Source organism: Dunckerocampus dactyliophorus, chromosome 15 (assembly GCF_027744805.1).
Source record: "Dunckerocampus dactyliophorus isolate RoL2022-P2 chromosome 15, RoL_Ddac_1.1, whole genome shotgun sequence".
Taxonomy (NCBI): Eukaryota; Metazoa; Chordata; class Actinopteri; order Syngnathiformes; family Syngnathidae; genus Dunckerocampus; species Dunckerocampus dactyliophorus.
Window position 1 is genome coordinate 18,781,347 of NC_072833.1, and position 17,466 is coordinate 18,798,812.

Genomic DNA, 17,466 nt, shown 5'->3' on the forward strand with positions numbered 1-17,466 from the left:
AGAAGCCCATGCTCTAGTCCATGACCATTCATTTCCCTTCGTTCCAGATGCGACAACGGATACGAGCTTGCAACACAGACGGCTACTCTGTCCTGTCTCAGTGACGGCACTTGGTCTAAGCACAGCATTCATTGCCGCCCCGTTCCCTGCCAGCTCTCTGCCAATCATTCCATCCCTCATTTGGTCATCACTGGAAAGGAGCTCACACCTGTCGGGAGCACAGTCACCCTCTCCTGCCCTCCTGGATTCTACCTGCAGGGGTCTGCACTGGCGGAGTGTCAGGTATGAATCATGTTTGATTAAATCAGGACATTACCTCCAGCGGAGAAATAAATGTTTCAATAAATGTTTGATCCCAAAGCAAAATGTGACTTTGTACTTGGCTGGAGAAACTAAAGCATAGGTTTCTAACACTGTAGCTTGGCAACTCGAAGTTTCAGTTTCCTCAACTGATATGTTATGGCATTAAAGGGTAATTGACATGATTTATCACCTTTGCTTAAATATGCTATATATTGTTTGTAGTTATGTTTTACATTGTTCGTTTTTTGAAAGAGGACGGTAATTTGCAAAAATTTACATGTATAGTTCCTGACGGCAGTCATGACGAACTTGTTGCAGCAAAGTGTCATTTCTGGAAGTGACATCAGCGGAGTAACGCGTATCAGCTATCATCAGCAAACATAGTGTACGGGACAGATGATGTTTACAGTGATTATAGCAAAGATTTGAGCGATGTGTCAATAGTTTTCAAGGAGAAAGAAGGGAGAAACATTTGGAGATGAAATAGAGAACTTGCAGAACATGGACTTAGCCTTAAGACAAGCCTTAAGACATGGAGGTGAAGACTGGTCGTCTTCAAAACACAGAATGGTAAGTGAGTTGCTTATCCTGCAGTTATTGTTTTAAATCGGCTTATTAATGAGCGTAAAGGGGTCCATTTTTGTCTTAAACCTTCTTCTTTTGGAAAACAAAACAAACTTACAGCATCATTCAGATACTGTAAACATCCAACAGCAACACAACTTTTGGCATGACTATTTTGATCAAAAATATGAACGAAGTCGAAGATCTACCTTGGGAAGCGTTTGTTTAGTCGGCTTTATCTGAGAGGTGTAACTCCGCTTATGTCACTCCCGGAAATGACACTTTGCTACAACGAGTCGGTCATGACTGCCGCTATGAACTATAAATGTAATTTTTGCGAATTTATCGATCGCTTTCAAAAAATTAACAATGTAGAACATAATTCAAACAATATACAACATATTTAAGCAAAGTTGATCAATTATGTCAGTGACCCTTTAAGGTGCAGGTACTAGCTAGGCCACTCCAGAATATTAACTCATTCAATATCAAAGACGTATTTATACATTTTTGTAAACCCAAATGCCCGATCTTTTCCATTTTTTGGTGAGAGAGGCAAAAGAGGTGATGGTGCATGCACACGCACACACGCACGCACACTTTGTGTCAACGTGAAAGTTATGCTTGAAATGTATCTTTCCACAAAAAGCTGTTTTTCTCCCTTTTCTATTGGGAACTGATATTTTCCTGAAACTTACCTATGTTCAACTGCTGATTACTAACTTTTTATTCTGATTTCTTTTGGTAGGTTCCATGTTTATATAGCCATAGAACACTTTTGAAAAATGGCTGGGATTGAATGAGTTAATGTGCTTCTTCTTGAGCCACTACATAAAAATTGTTGCCTGTTGAGGTCTTTGTGAGGGGGTAAGCTTGACAAACCAAACTGACACCATTTTCTTCTGTTACTAGCTTGGGGGACACTGGGCTCCAAGCATTGCATCAGTTTCATGTGAGCTGGTGGTGTGCGAAAAACCCCCTCCTCTTCTCCATGGTGTGATGGAAGGGGAGAGCTACAACTATGGAGACTTTGTCATGTACTCCTGCCTGCCTGGCTTTGAGATCAAGGTTAGTCCTCATTACAACGGGAGCTGCTTGTGTTTCAATGAAAAACAAGCAGCTTGTGAATAGTAATCATTGGTTGAGGCTCAGGAACATGTTGCAAGACAGGTAGTTTCTGTTTCACTGAAAGCCCCTGCATGCTCACAATAACTAATGGAGATTCCAGTTACAGAAAGGCACGTGACTTCCCCTCAGCCCTCATTTGATGAGCCAACAAAGAGAGATGATACTTCCTTGATACGATATAAGCTGTATTGATCCACTGAGGACAAACACAAGATAGCTTGTGATTTCTCAACTTTGAGATCTCTGCCCATGTAAGGATTTTTTCATCCTTCAATACAAAAAGTGGAAATCTAAGCAAAATGAATTGAGGGTCAAACGTGCTTACATTATTTTATTTTTTTTACTTTTCTTTTCCGAAGCACTTTCAATGTTGGACCAATTTGCTTATCTTGTAAATAATGTTTATCCTGAAATCTGAGATATATGACTTCAAATAAGAACAATAATCTTCCAACAGAAGAAGAAAATATGCCTTGTTTACATTACAATGTAAATACAGTAAAAACACAAAATATATCCTCTAAGTAAGGTGTCCGTAGTGCGGCCGGTGGTGGGGACATTTGCGGCCCGCAGCTCATTTTTTAAACGCATTCTAAAAATACAAAAACAAGAGAGAAAAGTTCAAATGTTGTTACTAATAACGCAAAGCTGACATGCAGGTTGCTTTCTTTAAATATATATAATTTCTTAGCATATTGGATGGATGGATGGATGGATATTGGATTGTTCTAACCTTACTTACAAAATGGAAAAGATCAAAGTAGCCGCCCTGCATCCATCATCCTAGCGGTGAATCGCATTCATACATCCTCATCTTTCTTGGTGGAAAAGGCTGGGACACCCCTGTAGTACATGTAACACTGTGACATATTGCTTTCACTAATATGGAGCAATTAAATCAATAAAAGCCATATTTGTATTCATGGCAATTATATGATTATGGGGGATAATTTTAACAGCTTTTATTGTCTTTGCTGTCACAGGGGGACTCTGTCCAGACCTGCCAGGCAGACAAAGCATGGAGTAGCAGTCAGCCAGTGTGTGTTGGTAAGTTTGTTCAGACATGACACAATGATTCCAAAGCTAAAATAAACCCACGGGCATTTCGAATGATGTTAACTGACACTTGCTTGCATATCGTCCTGTCAGCACAGTCCTGTGGGCCTCCTCCAGCAGTGAAGAATGCACAGGTGCAAGTGACAGGGGAAACGTATTTGCATAACGCAAGCTACATATGTGATGCCGGCCTGCAGCTGCTTGGCCCAAAGACACTCATCTGTTTGGCTAACGGCACGTGGAGCCTGCCAGCTCCTTCCTGTGAAGGTAATAACCAAACCTCCAAATTATGGAAATGTTTGACACTGATTGGCTAGCTACAATCAATTGTATCTGTCTTGTCAGTGTCTCAGGGCTGCAGTGGCCCCAAACAGATGATACACGGCAAAGTGCAAGATCACAACCTGACCACCGGCCGTGCCGTGGAGTTCCATTGCAATAAAGGCTACGACCTGGTGGGAGACTCCCTGGTCTTGTGCATGGGGGGCAACACCTGGAGCTCCAGCTTCCCCACTTGCCAACGTGAGAAAGACCCCCATTTGCTTTTGTAGACCACGCACCGGGCGACTATAGCAGACTCAGCGGTTAAAGGGACTGATTGCGACCAACTCAAGATTACATTTTTTACACCACCAGCGGCTAGCACTAGTGGTTTAAAAGAACAGCTTGTACAAAATTTTTTTTTGATTTTTCACAAGTTAAACTGCATAAAAATTGGGCCGAATACGATGACAGGCGTTATTGACTGTCACTCACCGCTGTACTTACTGTCTTGTACGTACACAACAGCAGTCTCAGAGAATCCACCGACAATTGGGAGTCATACTATTAAGATTCATACATATACATTCAATGACAGCTAATGTTTGTAGCTAAACTTTGCCACATCGATGATATTAGCATTAGTTTATACGTTATTAACAAACATAACTAGTGTGTGTGCGTGGGTAGGATGTAATGCTTCCCATACATTAGAATGTTGGTGCCCTATAGGTAGCTGGATGAATCCGATGCAATCAGTTTAATTAAGCATGAGCCGCTTACCGGTTTCAAGGTATACCACGGTATGACAATGACATCGTTTCAAAATAGTCCATCATACCGTCCTACGGTATGACAGAAAGTGGAAGTCCAGCACAGCCACTATGTGGGAATACTTTGTCCTGTCCTGTGTTATTTCTCGCAATTAGAACTGGGCTTCAATGTTTTGAAAACACAAGTCGGCACTCAATCGCCGCGGCATAGCTAGCAGCGACGTTAGCTGCCTCATTCGCATCAAGAGGCGCGGGTGCGACAAGACGCGTGCCCGAGTAGAGTTTTACATCCCGAAGTGTGCGGATTTAGTGTGTATTTCACATGGCTTTGCATCTATGGAACTAACGTGTAAGGACTATTTAAGTACATTTTCGACACGTTAACGTGAGTATCATAACCTAATATGTCGCAAATGTCATCTTTAATCGCTTGTAGTGTGAACAAACACATATTGTAAATATAGTAAATATTACTATACAGTATAATAGTAAACATATAGTAAATGACAAAATACACTATTAATAATAACTTAAGTGAAAACGTTGCACTCACTTCAAAGATTCCTTCAAAGGGGCGCACATTTAGAAGACTTACTCCATTTACATGTTTCCTTGTACACGCATGCGCAGTAGCGCTAGCTGGCAGACTTGATGAAGGCACACGTGTCGTCATTCCACCGGAACTCCCATGCTGTTGTCATCGTTGTCGGTGGACATATTACTCAAGTCGAGGGTCACCAACTGTGGAGATGGTGATTCAGAACGAGACAGGACCCGAGGATAAGTGGTATAAACCGTTTACCTTCCACTGAACAACACGCAACAACCACTTAGCAACAGTTGCTAACAACAATCACATGACCCAGAAACGGAAGTGAAACTCGGTGATGCAAGCAAATGAATAAAAACTCAGCAAATACACAATCCAACAATTCCCAAACACTTGTGGACAATAATAACATAACATTACGAGTTTTTTATTTATTTATGTTGTGACCTTTTTTGAGCCACCGATTGAGCCAGTGATTGCATTTATTTGCATTTGTTTGTTTTTTTTTGTAAGAAAATGGTCTTGGTCTTGTGACATGAGTCGAAGCACTCGCCACCGTAGACTGTGCATTAAGAACTGCATTTTATTTATCATTTATTTAGAAATAGCTTTTTTAGTTATTTATTTTAAATACGTATGTTCCACTTCCATCATGTTCTATTATATGGTTTAAAAATGACTGTTCAACAGAGACGTTTTTCCCCTCTTCTTTTCCAATGAAGATATTTAAAAATAACACATTTTAGAGCTGTAATTATAATACACTGAGACCGTCAAACCATGATATTTTTGCCCAAGGTAATCATACCGTCAGAATGTCATACCGGCCCATGCCTGCGTTTAATTAAAGAGAGGCGTAAATTTGAGCTTTTACTGTAGCTTATAAGCGCTTTCTTTGACGAATCAACATGCCTTTTGCTTTAGTCCTTTCATTTAGCGACTCTACAGACCTGCAGATTTCCCTCACATGGTGGCCGTCAATGGAGTCCAACATTAATCCAGAATGCATTCTCCTCACAGCCAAGGCGTGCCCGACTCCTCCAGGCTGGAAGGAGACGGGCGGCAGGAGTGAGGCCCGCAAGTTCTACGTCGGTCAGTCAGTGCGGGTCAGCTGCCCCAAAGGCCAGCAGGTGAGAGGTGGCGGAAGCATCACCTGCAGACCCGACCAGACCTGGACCTCCATCAGCACTGTCTGTGAGAGTATGTACACTTTGTTTTCCTTTATGGTGAATATGAATATGAAATCTTGATTCATTTACGTTCTATGCATGAACCAGCAATCTGGTTTGGAATGCTGCCCTACACATTCCCAAATATGAACGTGGTCCTCCTATATATTCCCTTACAGAGCTTTGTTCCAAAGCGATTGAGGCTGCACCAAACACTGTCGCTTCTATAGTAACCATTGTCACATCGGTCTAGCTGAAGTGCACTTGTATTCTTCTTATTTGCATGTGCCCGTGTGTTCATCTTTGAATTCCTGTTTAGGTTCCAAGGGGCATATTCTCACACGTTTGCATGAAGTTCATTGAGCTCACTAGTGATGTCATTACCGTAAATGCTCTGATTCACAACAGGCCCAATAATAATATAATAATCATAATAATAACACGGGCTACTGCTGAGGACATAACCCACGACAAGCTAAAACTCAACTCTGAACCTCCAACGTTGCTTATTGTCTGCCCGCCGCCAAGGTGTCCTAGGGAACAGATTAACTGTGACACACACAAGAAGGAGTTTATTTATGTCTTAAATAGCTTATTTACTCCTATTGTGTCTACTATGTTGGGTATTGCGAGTGTAAAGCTATTGAAAGCCACCATTACAAAACATTGATGAGACAACAGCCAACGCAGCAAGTACGCCGTCTCGAAAAAAACAACAAGGAACTGCTAACATGTGAATCTGTTATCTTGTTTATGACTAATATGTCTTATTTTCTCTACTTTATCTACTATAGTGGGTATTAGAAATGTAAAGGTGACTATATGGGTGCTATTTCATGTCTAGAGGGCTCTAATAATGTTAAAAAAAACATATTTAGAAGATTGTAAACAGGTTTTCTATGCCATAACTGAGAAAATATTCTATTTATTAAGATTGAATGCTACGGAAATTCACTTATCGCTTATTCACCCTGATAAACGAGGGATGACTGTAATAGCTGCCGAATTTTTTTGCACATAAAGTACTATAAAATCTTTTTTGTTTTTGCACATTCCGTGTGTTCTGCATTGCTTCTGGTTTTTCTGTGATACTGTAATTCTGACCATCTGTTGTGTATTTGATTTCATATTGTATTACTTTTATTTATAGTATTGAAGTATTTAAATTCATATTCCGTTCAACCTGTGTGTCACAAAATTCCAGCATTGTTTTTGGACAGAATTTATATGCTTTATTAAGAACTGGTTTGTGCAGCGTTTAAGCACCGGAACTGTTTCAAAAGTACCGTTTCGGCACCGGTATCGGAGAATATGTAAACAATGCCCCACCCTAGCTGTTGGTGTGCAGCCATGTGCGTTACGCTTGCGGCACTGTTGTTTACAATCATCAACGCTATTAATGCTTGCTGAGCACTTTGCTCCTTACCGTTATTACAACATCGGTTGTGTTGTGCAATATACTTGTTAATAAATGACCATGTGATGAAAGAGAGCTACAGTATATTTTCCTTTCCCCTTGCTCATGCACTCCAAGTGATTATTAAAGTTAAAAAATGTACTTGCTGTATGCAATGACTTTTCAAATTCCTTCCAATTACCGCCACGTCATGTTGTTAATAAATGCCTTGGCGAAAATTGGAGCATTCACGGTACCGCTTTAAATGTTAAATTTCATGGTTGTTGTGTGTGTTGAACACAGACGTGTGGCGTGATGGATGGTGACACACAGTGAAGCAGAAACAAAGCCAGTTGACTGTTGCTGTTACGCTATGGGCTGTTTGTGTTGTTGCAGTACCTTCAAAGGCATTCTAAACGCTAGTTAGTGAGTAACCGGTGGGTCATCCCATCTGGGCTGTTGTGCAGGGGTGTCCTGTGGCCCCCCACTCCACGTGGCCAACGGGGTGGTGCGGGGGGCGGTGTTCCAGTTCGGGGACGTGGCCGTGTACTCGTGTTTTGGCGGCTACGCCATGGAGGGCGTCGGAAGGAGCAGGTGTTTGGAGAACGGCACCTGGACACCGCCTCCCACGTGCAGAGGTAGAGAGTCGGGACTCCGCCTACTCTCGCCCACACTCACGGCCTGACTTTTTCCCCCTTCTAATGTGACTAATGTGTTCTTCTTCTCTTGAATAACTGTGTCTGCTCCTTCCGTCTGTTTTTCTGTTAGTTGCATGCATGTAGCAGTAGTCGAGGCTGCCATGACTTTGCATCATTCAGGAAGTCAGCGTGACCCAACACAGGTCACCTAGTGTGTTGTATGCCTCCAAAGGGCGCGGCTCAGCGCTAACAAACTTCCTCAACATTCTTTTGTTACAGCACTGAAGTATGAATACATGTTAACTTGTGTGTGTGTGTGTGTGTGTGTTTCTCAGCGGTGTGTTGGCTGCAGTGCCAGAATGGAGGTGTGTGTCAGCGGCCCAACACGTGTGCCTGCCCAGAAGGCTGGATGGGTCGACTCTGTGAAGAGCGTGAGTAGTTAGCCATTTGTCTTGTGAGGCCCGGCAACACAACAACCTGCCTAACGCACAGTAGAAGTATTTATCAAATATGATCCACTTGATAAGGATAAGTAAGAGACAACACAATAGAAAGTGAACTTGAATATCCTTTAGAGCAGGGCTTCTCAAGCGGTCTCAACCTGGGACCCACATTTTCCATTGGTCATTAAGTTGTGACCCACTTTTATTTAAGTCATTTTTATTTAGATTTGTTGGGGGTTTTCTTTAAGTCACTTCGATGTTATTTTACTTTTTTTTTCATATTTATTAATTTATATCATTTTTTTTAAATACGTTTATTGAAGTCAAACCCAGCAAATGTATTTGTTCTGTAAAATTTCTCAAGCGGTCTCAACCTGGGACTCACATTTTCCATTGGTCATTAAGTTGTGACCCACTTTTATTTAAGTCATTTTTATTTAGATTTGTTGGGGGTTTTCTTTAAGTCACTTCGATGTTATTTTACTTTTTTTTCATATTTATTAATTTATTTCATTTTTTTTAAATACGTTTATTGAAGTCAAACCCAGCAAATGTATTTGTTCTGTAAAATTTCTCAAGCGGTCTCAACCTGGGACTCACATTTTCAAATGGTCATTAAGTCTCAACCCACTTTTATTTAAAAGGGATAGTTTGGATTTTTTGACATCCCCACTTGGTCCCGTGAGCCCAGTTCTGGTCGGATTTCGGTGATGAGAAACGCAGTTCCGGTTAGTTATCGGGGTCACTTAAGTAAAGAGTTTGGCTTCTCAAGACAATGTGTTCGAAAGAGTAATACATTTTCATGACAAAAATGCCTGCTCGAAAAAATCAGACCTCACAAATCGCTCGGCTTTACTTTCTCTGACGTCGTATCGATGCACGCTATCGGCGGTCCGTTGTTGCGTGTGTGTGATCAAACAGGCTGAGACCCTCGCATCTTCATCCGCTGTGGAACACATACGTAAAGAAGATGGCTGCGACGTCACAGCAGATGCATCTTCATCACATCCACAGCAATGGACTGGGCTCATCAGTCCAGTGCTGATGGGGTTATCATTCAGCTTAAGTCATTTTACATTTTTATTGTTTTTTTACACTTTTATTGAAGTTTTTTTTTTTACACTTTTTAAAATTATTTATTTTTATCTGTATTACTTCATTTGTTTTATCTTTTTTCTACTTGCAACGAAGCTAAAGTATTTGTTTTTTTTTAAATGAACTCATCTGTTGAAACATGAATACACATAATTACATCCAAAGTGCATTTTAGGAACATTTATTAAGACATTTTATCAAAGAAATGAGGAAACATGATAACTGTCTGCATACAAAATAATGCATGAATTAAAATGAAATATCAAAAAGACCACAAAATGGGATATTTGACATCTCACTGTTCAATGAACATACACGGGCAAAGGAGGAGGATGACTTAAATATTGCTCAAATGTACCTCAAATTAAGTCAGACATCGGTTGTATATTGTAATTTTTCTCATTCTTGCTGTCTGCAGCCAACCCGCAGTGGGTCCCGACCCACCAGTTGAGACACACTGGCCCAAAGCATCTATTAAAACATTACACGACATGATATGTCCAAAATGCATGTTAAAGGAATGTATTAAGGCATTTTGTCAAGAAAATGAGGAAGGACATTATAGATGCATGCAAATAATGCATCAATTAAAATTAAATTTCAAACAAATGCACCAAATAAGACCACAAAATCACATATAATGTCATTTTTGACAGTCTGCGACCTTGCCAGAATGGATTCCCGACCCACCAGTTGAGAGCCACTGACAGCTTTAGATCAGCTATAGATTTACTATCCACTGAAAATGACTGTCCTGTCCATTACTGTCTAAACTGGCCACACCAGTGAGTACCAAGCTAGCTGTGTCTTGCATACAGTCAAGCATGTTGGTGGTCTGGGGATGCACTGGGGGAGCTCATAGAGGCAAACAATTCCAACACAAATGAGTCCACCTCACAGTGAGCGTGTCCCAATTGTGTCCTTGTTGTGAATATTTAGCATGAGCACCATTGCTATCTGACACTGCCTTAATCCACTTGGGCAAGGAGGCCACTTGAGATGCACAGGTTGTTACTGGAATCCTCTTCCACTCCTACATGATGACATCACCGAGTTGGTGGATGTTTAGACACCTCGCGCTTCTCCACTTTCCTTCCTTCTGCATGAGGATGCCCCACAGGTGCTCGTTTGGGTTCAGGTGCAGAATCATGTCACAGTACATGTTGGAATTCCTGTTGCCCTCAATCAGAGGTGATTCTAGAGTCTTTTGGGGCCCCTAAGCATAGATCCCCTGCAGTGGAAGTTCGTCAGCCCCGGGGAGCCCCCAACAGTTGCCTGCCTTGCCACCACCCCTGCCCTCAATGAACTACAGCCGTCCCAGTGCATACATGGCACAATTTGGCACTGTGTTGCCAGCTTGCAATAATGGCTGCATGCTGTCATTTTCAGTGGATAGTAAATGGTTAATTGCCATACAAGCTGTACAGTGACTAATCTAAAGTGTATCTAAGTTTGCTTTCGAAAGTATTGTCCCTCGACAAGATATACTGTAATAAAAATGCTTAAATGAATTGGTGATTATTGTCATTCATAGCCATCTGCATCCTGCCATGCTTGAATGGAGGGCACTGTGTGGCACCCTACCAGTGCGATTGCCCCACTGGGTGGGCGGGCACCCGCTGTCACAGTGGTGAGTTCCCATCTGCGACACTGGTCCTTTAATGAGTAAGTCACAAGCCATTTTTGCCCATGAATTTCCTGTGTGTTGACAGCGGTGTGTTCGTCACCTTGTCTGAATGGAGGCAGGTGCATCAGGCCCAACAAGTGTCACTGTAGTCCAGGTTGGAGCGGACACGACTGTTCCAGGTAAAGCTTTTCAGTGAAGTCTGGCTCTGGTCCCTGAGTTTTTGTGGGGTTTTTTTGGCCGGATTAGTGAATAGTTGCATCCAGATGGGAACAGATTACTGAGTGAAAACGATGAAGGCACACTTACATGTGGCGCTGTAAACAGACAGATGGAACCACGTGTCATACCCAACTTGGGAAGAAGAAAGCATGTATGTGCTTACGAAGTGGAATTACTTCTGCGTGTCATTTTGGAGTATAAAATAAAAAAACATATATAGATTATAATCTGGGGCGAGTCATGCCAGTCGAAATATTCAGGTATGTTGGCCGTCATCGTGGCGCACTTCTGGTCACGTGACGGCGACGTCATCCTTTTCATAAAACAGTGGTTTCACTTGTCTACACAAAAACGACAGGCTGGCGTTTTCAGATTTTCCCAAAATATACCATTTCTGGGCACCCAGAATGCTGTTTCCATGGGGATGAAAGGCTGAAACGATAAAATACTTTGCTGTTTTGACCTGAAAAAGGTTTCTGTGTAGATAACCCCTATAATGTATTATTTAAACATTTCAAATAGCTGCAACCCTCAACCAGGGAGTGCAACTATTGAGAGGAATATCCTGCCGGTATCACATAGACAAGTAGGTTAAACGAGGCCTTGTGTAGCAGAGCAAGCTGTCTTTTTTACGTCCTCTGGAGGAGGCATGCCAGAAAAATGTCCAAACATTAACAGCAGCACGGTGAGATCTTATGTGTCCTCTTATCTTTCCAGGAAAAGGAGGTCAGGATACTATCACTTCTAAAATGTTCCACTCCTCCAAGTGAATCATCATGTGAAGGCGGATTCCTGTAACTGACTCTCTCAAACCAGCTCTTCCAAAATGTTTTGTAAAATAAAGCTGTATTTTTTCATATAAAAAGAACCAACAGTATTAAACATATGCTGCTATATACTTGTATGATGTGTAAAAATGATGGATGTTTTTGGGTGTACCTGTAAACGTTTTTTTTTTTTAATTAAACGCATAAAATGCCGTTAATTACTTGCGTTTGACACAGCTGTCTGTACATATGCAGTAAGACAAATTAAGCACCAAGGGCTTTAGAGTTATCCTTTATTTAATCCACCTTGCTCGAAAAGAATACAGGAAAAGGTTCATGCACTGAATGATGTTGGGTGGAATAAAGTGTGTCATTATGGAGTAGACTACCTGGTCATTGTACACATGTAGATGAAGTTACAGGTGAGTACAGACGACACAAAACATTTTATGTCTTTTTTTCTTTTAAGATCTCAAAGACTCCAGATTTGCAATCAGTGTGTTGCTGTTGGCCCCAGAGAATTCCAACACCTGTGAAAATGAGGAAAAAAAAAAAATTACAACAATAGCTGTTGACCAGAACATAACTCACAAACCGTCAACTTACCTTGCTCCCATTTTTGTAAAACTGGAATGTGGGCATGCATTTGATGGCACAATAAGAGCTCACATCCTGAAAAGCACAAGTAGAAGTCTGTGAAGGTACAAACCTTCAAACATGGACTACTGTATTTTTTTTTTTTTTTCCAAGCTCCTGAGCACTACGCTGCCCTCTACTGGCTCGGAAGCATGCATGCTCCCGAATTTGCATGCCGTCTTTCATGGTTGGGTACTGCAATGAGAGCGCCAGCTTTTGAACGTACTATATCCTGCCCTCTTCCTGCTCAGACCATGCAAACCACATCACACGCAGGAAAAAGGACGTGCCCTCGCCACTTGGCGGTTCAAATTTTGTTCAGTTTTTCAAAAATATGTGAATAAATCATGCCATCTCATGGTTGAATACGGCCTATTGGTAAAAAAAAATGCATAAGCAAATTTTACATATTTTTTGCATAGATTAAGCATACAAATGGCTAAATGAAGTATTAGTTCATTTCATTCACAAGACGCTGCGATGATATACTATTCTACAGTGGGTGTCAGTAGTAAGCGCAGTAAGAAGTACCAGATAATACTTGATTGATCTCCAACAGAAATTCACACCAAGAGCCGAACAAACAGGCTCTTATTGCAGGTGTGATTTATCTAATAATAGGCACAACAGCAACAAAACAATTATAACATGGGCTCCTGTTGCAGCTGTAACCCAAGGCAAACTAAAAGTCAACTCTGAGCCCCCGACATCACTTCCTGTCCAACACATTGTCTTAACACTCGGTCTACCAGAATTCTGCAACTACTAGAATGACCATAGCAGTCATTTTGACTCTTTGTATATAATTTGGATTATCATTAAAAAGATCTAAAAATAAATTGGTGGAATAGGTAAAAAACACATCAGGACACTAAATGAAAACTAGTGATTGAGTGTTTGATTGAATTGACACAACATAACTTCTCTGCAATTACACATGCAAACTCGAACTGCAACCATTTTCTCTGAAGCAAGGCTAAAGCCTCCATAGCTGTCACCTTCTTTCTACTTGTCGTTTTTGTCTCTCTTGGGTTTAGAGTGACTACAGCTAGGTTTTAGCATCACAGAGCATAAAAAAAACAAACAGCCAATAGAGCAGGAGGAAGGGCGGGAAAAATGTAGCAAATAGTGAAATATGACACCCCCTGTAAAAAGCAGGCAGTCAATTTGACTGCTATGGTCATTCGAGGTAGTAATACTCAGAACTCTTTTGTGTTTTGAAATTTTAATGCTAAAACAATGTTAGAATAAAATATACACACATTTAGGAAAAGTCAGGGTCCTATGGGTACATAGTTTTTTTTTTAACCAAGTTATGACACTGCAAATTTTGAAAACAGTCAAAATGGCTGCCTTGGGAGTTTGAGTGTTAAATTGATTATTTTCTGTTGTTGTGTCTACTATATTGGATAGTAAGCATGTAAAGGTGATTAAATGGGTGTCACTTGTCTAGAAAAGTCAAAATGTTAAAACATTACGTAGAAGGTTGTAAACAGCTTTTCTATGCTCTATGAAAAAATTCCATTCATATATAAGAAATCCTACTTCACGGAAATTCACTTATCATGGTTTAACCAATTAACTGTGATAAAGGAGTATGTCAGGTGTCCAGCCCTTGGATATTTTGCAAAGCAGATATGCTAAGAAGTTATGTGTGTACACACGCACACACACACACAACAAAAAAAATGCATCCCAGCTTTGTGATATAGGTAGATATAAGCCCGTTATTAGTAATGGTAATGCTTTAATTTTATTTGAACATGCATCAAAGGTATAGTGGAATACATCATGTAATACAGTTCACAGCTCCACATGTATAAAAGGAGTAAGAAGAAGCAAAGCTTATTTAATCCTACCCCCCCATCCGTTTCACATTTGTTGATATATTCACTTCCAGTATTTCATATGTCATCTTTCTAATACAAACAAAAGTGATACGGTCATTTAACAGTATGGTAATATAATTGTCAAGGTTCTTCCACAATCATTATAAATAATCATCTAAAATAATCAAGATAATAAATACAAATAAATGTAAGATAAGTTCAAGACTCTTCGTCCTTGGGTTTTGCAAACAAGTGCTTGTATTGTTTCTTAAAATCAACTTCGCTCCTTTTTCCCCATTTTTACCGTTTTGTTTTGTTTTTTTTTTCAAATATTTCAACTTTATTAAATAATAACCTTTGAAAGTTTTCTTTGACTTCATTCCCATATTATAACTTTTTTCCCCCCAACATAGTGTTCCAAAAATTCCAACTTTATTTTGTTTGTTTCTCGTTATATTACTACTTTTAAAAAAGTATTTTTCCCAACTATTTCAGCTTACTTCTTGTAAATTATTCTTTTCGCAATTCCTTCTCCTAAAATTATAACAATCTAGTTTTACAAAAATTACAATTTGAATTAACTTACTTTTTTCTTGAATATTTTTTGTCATCGTTTTCCTCATATTACCTATTATTATATACCTATTATTTTTGTAACATCACGACTTTTTCTTGTTCGATTGCAGCTTTTTTTCCTCGTAATATTTTGACTTTATTCTTGTGAAATTATTGCAGCTTTTTCTTTTTTTAGTTTTCCTGTTAAATTATATTTTTAGAATGTTAAAAATGCAACCGTTGGCCGCAAATGGCCCCCGGACCACACCCCTGTGTGTGTGTGTGTGTGTGTGTGTGTGTGTCAGTGTGTATGCCCGTGCGCATGAGCTGTGAGCAAGAGCCAGCCATTAACGCCATTGCCCCTTTTCAGGCCAAACAAATCTCATTCAGTTTATTTCTTTACAAATACAAGTTAGACTTTTTTTGTACAATATGTTCTGATACCACTATTGGTAACAAATGCTAGCCAGTAGTGATGTTCTTATATGTTTTGATTCAAGGAGCTTAGGAGGGATCGCACCTTTAAATGTTCCACACCATCATACTGGATTAATTGTAAAAGTGGACCGGCACTTACGGCTGAATTATGCTACGGCATCTTGATTCATTTACAGCTCTCCGGCAGGGGACGAGCTCTTAACATGCAATTTTCAACTACAACGCGAGGGGCATTGTTTTCCTAAGAATGAGCAACCGCAACTCTCTCTTTTGACTAGTTAACGCCTGTTGAAGTAGTGGAAAACTGCAACTGGTGACATCCACGTAAACCTTTGGTGTTGCACTACTGTCTGCGTTAGCGTTAGCTAGCGTTAGGTCGGCAATAAAACTTAAGAGCGTCAGACTGTATGACTATCAGCATGCTACATTATTATACAGGTGTTCATTTTTGCAAAGTTTTCCAAAATCACATGTTCTGGCGGACTTTTGGGTGCTTTTGCGAGAGTGGAAAACTGGCCGTGGCGTAGGAGCACAATTCAGCCTTCAGGCTAAAGTACTTCTTTTTATTTACTAAAAAGGCGGAGATACATACGTCAGCGTCATCCACGTCGACTTTAAGAAATATCACATTCTTGTTTTCCGGTTTTTGGGATTCCGCCTGTGAGACAAGCCATCCATGAGCAATCTTGACATAAATACATTTCACACAGAATATGATTAAAAAAAGGCGCCATTTTATACTTACTTCAAAGATTGGTCCAATCATTTTGCAGGGTCCACACCACGTGGCTGTGAAGTCCACAACCACCAACTTGTCTCCAGCATCCGCCAGTATGGTCTTGAATTCCTCCTACAAACGAGAAAAGAGGCTTGTTGCAAGAAATAACAAGGCTTTTCTTTCCGGTGGCTGCATGCATGAGAATATTACGTTTTCGCTTATTGCTATTTCTCCCATTTCCATTGAATTCAGCAGCAACCAATGCGTTGTGTAGTGCCGTATTTAATTACATGTTAAGTATGAGGAAACCTGACAAAGGCGGAGTAAAACATGTTCTACGGCTTAACAAATATTATTAAATAAGAGCAGCGTACTGTCAAACTATAAAAATCAAGCTCAACGTTTAAACGGAGCGAAGCAACACGGCCTCCTCACGGCTTTCACTGGCAGACGTCATTTGTTCACATTTAACGTTACCTGATACGACTCCTACACAACCATTCATATCACAAATGCCCTCTAAAATATGCCGTCATCATCTAACGCGTTACAAAGCTAGCAATGTTTTTCAGTGACGAAGACTTAGCATTTGCATTAACATTAGCATCAAGCACCGACCCTACTAGCACTCAACGCCCGGAATCGGCCTGGACCTCGTCGGCTACTCATCACCCTGTTAGCTGGTGTTAGCAAACACTGTGCTAATATTTTGTTATGGATTTCAGTGAACATGAAGAGAACAATTTAGAGTCAAGTTCGTTTATCACAACCAAAGTGTGCTGCAAATAAACACGACTATTCAAATCGGGAGTCACTATGCAGTTTTTTTTAGTGAACAAACAGTTCATCTTTTTTTTTTAATCAGGCTTCTAAAAGTTGTTAGATGAGGAAAAAACACTTACCAAGTTTTTTACTTCGCGAACCATGGTGACGGTTGGTGGAATATGTCGCGCACAGAGCAGGAAGAAGGGTTTTTAATTTGGCTACGCCTTGTGTATTTATTATCCCCGTGTCAAGTGCAAACTCAGCCACGAACGGAAGTCATGTGACAACTCTAAGAAATAAAAGCCCACGTCTTTATTACAAATATGTGTTGTTTTATTTTGGCGTTTCGTCAGCTGGAGTTTTGGTTACGCTTTGGTGTCACACACATAACCGGTTGAATGTCAAACAGTGTGATTTTTAGACGAGAGTATCGGCAACATTTTGCATTTGAGCCCGTTTCTACCAAATTAAAACCCACTTGGAGCCACAAAACCTGACCACTAAATTGAAATTAAATGCAATAAATCGATATTGTG

General features: G+C 40.4%; 2 protein-coding genes across 10 annotated transcripts in view; one reads left to right on the forward strand and one right to left on the reverse strand.

Moving 5' to 3' along the window:
• The window catches only part of svep1 (sushi, von Willebrand factor type A, EGF and pentraxin domain containing 1), an 86,752-nt gene extending 74,383 nt beyond the window's left edge, over positions 1–12,369 (forward strand). For 3 of the 9 annotated variants that reach the window (XM_054800598.1, XM_054800599.1, XM_054800601.1), the window contains exons 39-49: positions 48–282; positions 1,780–1,935; positions 2,979–3,042; positions 3,145–3,318; positions 3,397–3,573; positions 5,656–5,835; positions 7,668–7,838; positions 8,174–8,269; positions 10,911–11,006; positions 11,089–11,182; positions 11,940–12,369. In XM_054800598.1, coding sequence (XP_054656573.1) covers positions 48–282; positions 1,780–1,935; positions 2,979–3,042; positions 3,145–3,318; positions 3,397–3,573; positions 5,656–5,835; positions 7,668–7,838; positions 8,174–8,269; positions 10,911–11,006; positions 11,089–11,182; positions 11,940–11,970 — 1,474 coding nt within the window. In that variant the 3' untranslated portion in view covers positions 11,971–12,369. Of the gene's footprint in view, positions 1–47; positions 283–1,779; positions 1,936–2,095; positions 2,247–2,978; positions 3,043–3,144; positions 3,319–3,396; positions 3,574–5,655; positions 5,836–7,667; positions 8,270–10,910; positions 11,007–11,088; positions 11,183–11,939 lie in introns of those variants that run through there. The other 6 variants (XR_008573841.1, XM_054800600.1, XR_008573840.1 and 3 more) reach the window with 6 other exon arrangements.
• Positions 12,266–17,211, reverse strand: txn (thioredoxin). The gene is made up of 5 exons (XM_054800602.1): positions 17,068–17,211; positions 16,193–16,297; positions 16,040–16,105; positions 12,596–12,661; positions 12,266–12,519 (listed from the first exon to the last, which is right to left on the reverse strand). Exons 1-5 carry the CDS (start codon positions 17,089–17,091, stop codon positions 12,454–12,456), a joined length of 327 nt encoding a protein of 108 aa, XP_054656577.1. The 5' UTR covers positions 17,092–17,211; the 3' UTR covers positions 12,266–12,453.
• Positions 17,212–17,466: the final 255 nt, after the last annotated feature.